This window comes from Geospiza fortis, unplaced genomic scaffold, assembly GCF_000277835.1.
Source record: "Geospiza fortis unplaced genomic scaffold, GeoFor_1.0 scaffold313, whole genome shotgun sequence".
NCBI classification, from domain to species: Eukaryota; Metazoa; Chordata; class Aves; order Passeriformes; family Thraupidae; genus Geospiza; species Geospiza fortis.
Window position 1 is genome coordinate 463,875 of NW_005054582.1, and position 7,887 is coordinate 471,761.

Below are 7,887 nucleotides of genomic sequence, written 5' to 3' on the forward strand. Positions count from 1 at the left end.
GGCTCCGCGCCCGCCGCGCGCCGCCGCTTCCGCCCGTTGCCATGGAGACGGCGAGGCCACTTCCGGCCGCTGCCATGGGGACGGACGTGGCGCCGCGGGCCGGGGGTGGTGAGGGGGAAAGGAGCCCAAAGAGCACCCAGATCACCCCCGCTATTGTTTCCACGTGTGTTATCCCAAGTATTATGCTGTTTTCCCAAAATGTTTTCCCAAAGTTACAAATCCGTCACTTTGTTTTGGCCCAGCTGGAGTTTGGATGCCATTTTATTCCAGGGCAATACAGAAAATACAGTGTCAAAAAGGACCCCCTCTATTGTTTCCACGAGTATTGTCCCAAGTGTGAAAAATGCATATAATTGGCTTTTTGCAAATATTAAAACGAATATTAGATGTGTTATTTTAGAAACTTACGTTGTATTAATTTTCTTAAGTAGTGTGTTAAATATAGTTTTAGGTTATAACATAATGTTAAAACAGAAACTATGCTATGTAGGATACATTTTTTTAAAGAGAGGACTTACACTGAGATAGCAGCCACAGGACACCTGAATCTTTCAGAGAAAAAGAATTTATTGCTCCATTATCAGAAGAAACTAACTTCTTCCTCCTTTCTCCGCCCTGAAGAGCTGTCAGGATTCAGAGGAAGAAGCTGACACTGACCAGACAGAATCCTGTATTTGAATGGAATTTATGCATCATGTATGAGGTGTATGAATATGCAACAGGTTATTGTTTTTAAAGGTTAATCCTCTGTTAACCTGGGTCCTTCTTCGGGCTTATTTTGCCTAAAAAAGGTACCCAAACTGTCCATAACTCTTTAATTTTATTGTCTCATGTTGTCCTAATCCTAATTGTCCAAATTTTTATTACTCTAATTCTATTACTATTTTTGTAACCATTTTATTACTATTAAACTTTTAAAATTTTAAAAACAAGTGATTGGCGTTTTTCACAGGCCTTGGCCTGTATTTTCTTCATACACTAAGTGCTGATAATTGGAATATCAATAGCAGGGTCCTCATCCTATGTTCATTGGATGTTATCCCATCCAAGCAGGCATTTTAACACAAGCATAGCTATTTCACTACTATGTCTAAGCTTAATTAACAGAAATAAAACCCATACCTTTATAACAAATTACTTTAACATCACACATACAGAATCCATCTGAATATTTGCAAAAAGCCAATATTATAAAGTGTATCTATAACACGAGTTCCACGACGGAGCTCTGTCAGCGAGGTTTAAATTGGATTATCAGGAAATGTTCTTCCCTCAGAGGGTGATGGCGCTGACCCAAAGCTGCCAGAGCTCCAGAAGCGTTCGGACAACGCTCTCAGGGTGGGGTTTTTCGGGTGTCAGTACAGGACCAGCGATGAAAAATTAAATAAAAAATCTTTGTAATTCCCTCAGAGCCCAGAACATTCCACGACCTCCTGACCCCTCACAGACGGGGCAGGCGCTGCGCATGCGCGGCGCGCGCGGCTCCGGCTGAGGGCAAGCCCCGCCCCCTCCGTTTGCGCACGGCCCCTCGGCGGAGCCCGCTGAGGGCGAGGGCGGGAAAAGGCGCCCTGAGGGTGAGGGCGGCGGCTTCTTTCATCCCCTTTCCTTCATCTCCCTTCCCTCATCTCCCTTCTCTCTCCTCACATTCTCTTGCAGTTTTTCCTCGATTATCTCTCACCTCACCTCCGAGTTTTGTTGCCCGCCGCCCCGCGCTGCTCTGCAGTGTTGTGTCTTCGCGCTTGCCTCAGTTTCCCTCGAAGCGGGAGGTGGTTTCTGGGCTGAGGCTGATGGGGGCGGCTCCTCCCTCACAGCGGGGCCTAAGTCGGCCGTGTGCCGTCATCGGGAGATTTATGGAGTATTACTGTGGGGAGCTCGGTGCCCTTCGTGATCCAGACCTCATTTCAAACTTGGGGAAGGTGTTTTCCTCAGGTGTGGGCGAATTTGTTATTCCTGAGTTGGGGGGGAAGGTTTGTGTGGAGTCAGGCTCAGGGTGCTGAGGGTTCTGTTTCTCCCATACTCATTTAAATTACAGATGAAAACAACTCAAGTCTGGGGGTGTTTGAAATGTGAGGAGCATTTTCATACATTTGAAAATCCTGTAGGTTGGGCACCAATTAGTACTGAAGAGAACTGCCCTTGGATGTTCATATTTCATAGAAATACAGATATAAACATTCTAATTATTGCATCTTGTAGCCTCAGGGGAGGCCTGTGCTGCTGTGAAAATCAAGAATCTGATACTGGGGATGATTAGAGAAGCCATCCTGCTCTGTTTTGTGAAAAATACAGGTTTGTTTGAGCTGGTGAATTGTACAGGAGGTGTTTGTAAATCCAGGGAATGCCCTGGAGAAGCTGCAGCCTTTTTCCTTATGCAGGTGCTAATGGAGGTGTTTTATTGACAGGCACAGGAATCTCTGCAGAATGGCAACTGCTCAGAAGCAAAGGAATTCTGTGGTATGGTTTGTTTGTGTATTTCAGCACAATAATGGGAAAAATGGGGGAGTTTTGGCTGGAATAGTGCATCCAGGTGCTCTGTGAAAATAGCAGGCTAATTCAATCTTTTAATTATGAATAAAGAATATATAGAAAAAAATATAGAAAAATAATCTTAACTTTGTTGTTTGCTTGGTAGAAACCAGCTGCGTCCTACAAATACTGTAACACCAGGTTTAACTTTATAAATCACAAAAATTCATTGGTTTCGTGCTGTGTTTTTCAGAGTGCAGTCGTATTTCCCAAGAAAATAGCCACGGAGCAGCAATCCCTGATGCTGGTGAAGAGGCTCCTGGCAGTGGCAGTGTCCTGCATCACATACCTGAGGGGAATCTTCCCTGAAAGTGCCTATGGAACCAGATACATGGATGGTAAGGGGCTGTTTCCATCAGAATTTACAAAAACTGTTGTCATGGAGTTGTTTTTAAAGCCACTTGGTCTTTTTAATGACTGGATGACATTTTGGTGCAGGTAATGGCAAACTTCACATATTAATAAATTAAATTTTGTTAATATTGTTGCTGCTAACTGAGCATTAAAGCTAAGCTCATGCTTGTCAGTAATCTTAATTTTTGTCTCTTCTTGATATGTGCTTTTAGACATTGAACTTTTCCTTGCACTTTGTCCTAAATAATTGTGTGTGTGGTTTTTTTGGTTTTTTTGAGATGTTTGTGTCAAAATTCTGCGGGAAGACAAAAACTCTCCTGGCTCTACCCAGCTGGTGAAATGGTAGGTTGATTGCAGCACACAGGTAAGACTTCCTCAGCATCTCAGTGCTCAAAGGTTCCTTCCTGGCTGTTTGCAAATGAAGGCAAAAAGTTCTCTCCCACATTTGTGTCACAGATGTAACAATGAGGTTTTCAGCTCAGGGCTTAGGAGAGCACAAATCTCTGTTTGCAGAGTGACTATACTTAATATTTACTAAATAAATACTAAATATCTAACACTATTTGTATACTTCATTCCTCTGCGTGCTCCTGAGCACTCAAGGGTGCACAGAAATGCAAAAGTCTAAGAGTAGTTCCTCTCTAGTTGATCAGGAGACTCAAAGGCACCATTTTGCATCTGAAATTTAAATATCTCACTCACAGATTGTTTTTTAAGAGAGTGGCACTGTCAGACTTGTTCAGAGGCAGAGCTGTGACACTGCCTGCAGTGACACTGCCTGCTTGAGCACTGCCACAGCTGGCTGGGATTGTCACCTGGCACTGCAGCTGCTGCTTCTGGTTTTCTTCCTGCTCACAGGAGCTCTGAATTCTCTTCCAGGTGCTCTCCTTGCTTTCTAGAAACCTCTGTAAGCTTTGGTTACATATTCCTGTATTTTGTTACCTCCACAAAGGTTCTTTTCCCTTTTCCCCACTCATACAAAGTGTGGGAGGGATGCTGCATTCATCCCCTGGCTGTGCTGAGGGGTTTGGATTTTGGGACAAGGATATTTGAGACATTCCATGTCTTGGGGGTGAAGCTTCACACCAGATTTATTTATCTGAAGATACGAATGTTACAGAAATTACAGAAAATACACCAAAACCCCACGAGAAATGTAAGCTGCATTTAGCAAAGCTTGAGGGCTGAGAGTTGATGTTGAAGTGGAATCAGCCACGTGGTGTCACAAAGTGAGGGAGGGGAAAAGCTGGAATTTCCCCATGGACCTTGCCTGGCTGAGGAGATGGAAGGGGCAGTGCAGTTCTCCTTCCCCTCCCAGCAGCAGGACAGGCTCCCTGCTTTGGAGAAAAGGGGTGTGGGACCTCTTGGGAGTGGCCTTTTGTTCACACCAAACCAAATTTTTGTTTGTTGGCTGAAAGAGAAAAAGAAATAGGGTAAGTTTTGATTCCCTGTTTGGGTCTTGTACAAAAAGGAAATGGCAACATCTAAATAAAGGTAATAAATCCTTTCTTCTTCAGCAATGTTGCTGTTCAGCTGAATTACTGATTTATGATAAAATCATGGAATGGTTTGGGTTGGAAGGCCCCTTGAAGCTCACCTTCCTCAACTCTCTGCCATGGACACCTGCAATTAGACCAAGCTGCTCCTCTGATTAATGAATACATGTGTTGGAAAGTGTTTGAAGCATTATAGTATCTTTTTACTGATCAATTACTTACCTCCAGATTGTATTTTTAATTGATTTACCTCCAGATTGTATTTTTAATTATTCTTTCAAGAGGTTGGGGTGCTTTGGTGTTACACAGCTTGTATCACTGCTAATAAGACAGAATGATGGAGAAGTGTTATTTATTGCTTTAATACAGTAAGAATAAACAGAAAAGTTTCATTTTTTTGGTGCTATTAGTGAGAAACAAATGAAAATTAGCAATAGCTGGCCAATATTATTTGGTTTTTGCAGGATGTTAGGATGCTATGATGCCTTGCAGAAGAAATACGTAAGTCCTCCAGTCTCATTTCAGTTGTATTGAAATGTTGATTTCAGTCTGCTCAGGGAGTAGCTGAGCTCATTCAGCTGCAGTGTGGGATGCACAAACATTTCTGCATCAAATTCTTGTAAACAGCAGCACAGAAAGCCAGAGAGAGATCTGTGGGTGTTTTCTTCTGCAGCTGAATCCTCTCCTCCACAGGAGAGGAGTGAAGAGGAAGAAGTTTTTCTTCCAACAGGCCTCAGTTGCCTGTGTTGGATTCCAGAGCTAGAGTAAAGCAGTTTGGGCAGCACAAACGGGCAATGAAATATATTTAATGTTCTTTTTGTTTGTTTTCTCTGTTTATGTTCCTGACAGCTGAGACAGATTGTCCTAGCAGTGAGTATCTCTGAAAAGCAGGGACATGTTTTTAGGGATATTATTTGAGGGATGTGCAGTTCTCATTGTTATTCCTCTGTTTTCTTCAAAAATACAGGTTTATACCCAGACAGAAGATCCTCAGGTAAATCTGCTGGAATATCTCACTGGTGATAATGTGGATACAGTGAAATGTGGGTACAAGCAGGAATATTTAACATGCACATCTGTAAAAAAAGAGCATTCTGAAATACCAGGTGTAAAAAACGACTGGGATCAGTGGGAATTGCCACGTGTGGAATTACATTTGAGTATTCTCAGGCTGTGCAAGAAACCAGAATATCACTGCAGAGTGAGAGATCCCATCCTGACTCTGCCTAACAAATTTGTGAGACTTTTGTGGAAAACACAAAACCCACTGGGTGTCACCACAAATGCTCCATTTTCATAGCTATTGAAACTGGAATATTTAATGCTAAAAACTTCAGCTGATTTTCAAAATATTTTATCATTGTGATTCCTGGCAAAGAATCATCATTTTTATTATGTTTTAAACAGTTTTATGCATTTTTACTGTCAATTGTTAGAGGATTAGGAAGCTGTATTCAGCACATGGGAGTTGGGCTGTGGTTATTTCTTTTAAAGGTTGATAGATTAGTGAGCAGAGCTGCAGTAGGAGTGTTTAGGATTAGTTTAATAATTCCTGGCTTTGTTTGCAGACAGTCACAGAGTGTTACCACTTCAAGTTCAAGTACACCCACAATGGGCCACTCCTGGATTTTGGCAGGTACAGCCCTGAGACTGCTCCATGTCCCTTGGACACACCTGAATGTCACAGCTCTGCATTTGATCTGTTTGCTTGTTAAATTCTGCATCTTGAGACTAATTTTGTCAACATATTTACTAAAATACAATTAATCATTTTGCTTAATTATGCTCATAAGTTTAATATCCACTCAGAAGATGATGCTCAGTGTCAGAGTCTGAGGGTATTTGAGATATTCATGTGGGGGGGGTAAAGCTTCACACCAGATTTACTTATCTGAAGATACTAAATGTTACATGGAATTCCTCATTTAGCAGAAATTATAGAAAATACACCAAAAACCCAATAGAAATGTAATTTGTGATACACAGTTCAGTCATGGTGGAATTCCCATTGCTGAGATGAGAACACTGGGCATCCCCAGCCATGGGGAGGGGATCCTTGGGTTGAAAGTGGAAAAAGACAGGTTTGGACTGGATGTCCAGGGGAAATTCCTCCTGTGAGAGTGGGCAGGCCCTGGCACAGGTGCCCAGAGCAGCTGTGGCTGCCCCTGCATCCCTGGCAGTGCCCAAGGCCAGGCTGGAGCCACCTGGGATGGTGGAAGGTGTCCCTGCCATGCCAGGGGTGGGATGGGATGGGATTTATGTTCCATTCCCACCCAAATAATTGGTGATTCTATGAAGCTGCTCCAGTCAATTCCTCTCTTCTTCAGAATTCTTTTGTTTGTTGTTTAGTTTTTTGCACTTTTTAGGCCAAACCATAGCTTCACTTCCCCTGTATCAATCTGGCAAACTCAAGGAGACATTCAGGAGCTTTTTAATGAACTGGGGGAGAAGCACTGGCCCCAGCAGTTCCCCATTCAACCCCGAGCTTTGGGGACACAGCAATGCTCCACATCTCCTCCAGACCCCTTTCCACCACAGGGATGGTGGAACGACCCCAACCCTAAAATAAAAAACCCAAAAAACATCCTAAAAAAACCCCCAACATTTTGCTCAGTCACAGCTACAGAGAAATGGCTTATTTTAAGACATGTAATTAAAATACAGTTAGTTCAAACTCCTCCCAGTTTCCCTCCTGCATAAAATGCTCCTTAAAATAGAAAAGGAGGACCAGGAGATGCTTGCCCTGCTCTGCAGGCCCTCAGGTGTGAGGAGCTGGGGAACAGAGGGAGGGGTTTTAGCACTGAGCTGGGATTTGGGTCAGTTTCTGGTGGATTGGGAGCATGGAAATGTTGGACCTGGATGCCAAGAGTCACTTGAACACCAGATTTATTATCATTACCAATTGTGGGAAATAAATTTGCAGAAAATTTTCAGTGTTGAGGAGACATTTAGAGAACCTAAATGTGTTCAATGTTGAGAAAACTTCAAGAGTGCCTTTATTTAAGGGAAAGCACATAGGTAGGACTTCCCAGAAGTGGGGCTTTCACAAGTACCTCTTTTTCTCTTCCTTTCAGTATTTCTTTTGGGTATTTTAAGCACTGTGTGATGTAGGATGGAGCAGCTGGTGCCAGGTGCTGATCCCTGAACTCTCCTGATGTCCCTGGCTCAGGGTTTGATCTCCCAAGGGGCAGAGAACGTGCAGGACTCAGGCAGGGTTAGGAACTGCAGTGCTCAATGTCAGACCTCAGGCCATGAACATGGTTGTTAACAGAGAGTGAAACTGCTCACTCTGTATCAAAACTTACTGGAATATTTACCAATATAACCTGAGCTTGTCTGGCCCTTGGTGCTGAACCAAAAAGTGGCAACTGTGATGTTTCACCCCACAGACACTTTGGGCTGGCTGGGTGCTGCAGCTGGGCACGTGGAGACAAGTCCAGGCCTGCAGGAGCTCTGGTGGTGCTGGGATGGAGCTTCCCCCCATAACAGGGGCTGCTCCTCAGGTTTCCCT

General features: G+C 43.5%; 2 protein-coding genes across 4 annotated transcripts in view; one reads left to right on the forward strand and one right to left on the reverse strand.

Moving 5' to 3' along the window:
• The window catches only part of KHDC4 (KH domain containing 4, pre-mRNA splicing factor), a 16,732-nt gene extending 15,135 nt beyond the window's left edge, over positions 1–1,597 (reverse strand). The window contains exon 1 of the mRNA XM_031064346.1: positions 1,446–1,597. Within this exon, the coding sequence (XP_030920206.1) occupies positions 1,446–1,597 (152 nt within the window). The remainder of the gene's footprint in view (positions 1–1,445) is intronic.
• Positions 1,498–7,887, forward strand: part of HORMAD1 (HORMA domain containing 1) — a 12,791-nt gene continuing 6,401 nt past the window's right edge. Inside the window, exons 1-9 of one of the 3 annotated variants that reach the window (XM_031064322.1) lie at positions 1,593–1,929; positions 2,203–2,289; positions 2,403–2,454; positions 2,720–2,864; positions 3,159–3,222; positions 4,841–4,877; positions 5,226–5,246; positions 5,344–5,370; positions 5,945–6,012. In XM_031064322.1, the coding sequence (XP_030920182.1) occupies positions 2,422–2,454; positions 2,720–2,864; positions 3,159–3,222; positions 4,841–4,877; positions 5,226–5,246; positions 5,344–5,370; positions 5,945–6,012 (395 nt within the window). In that variant the 5' untranslated portion in view covers positions 1,593–1,929; positions 2,203–2,289; positions 2,403–2,421. The other 2 variants (XM_031064321.1, XM_031064323.1) reach the window with 2 other exon arrangements.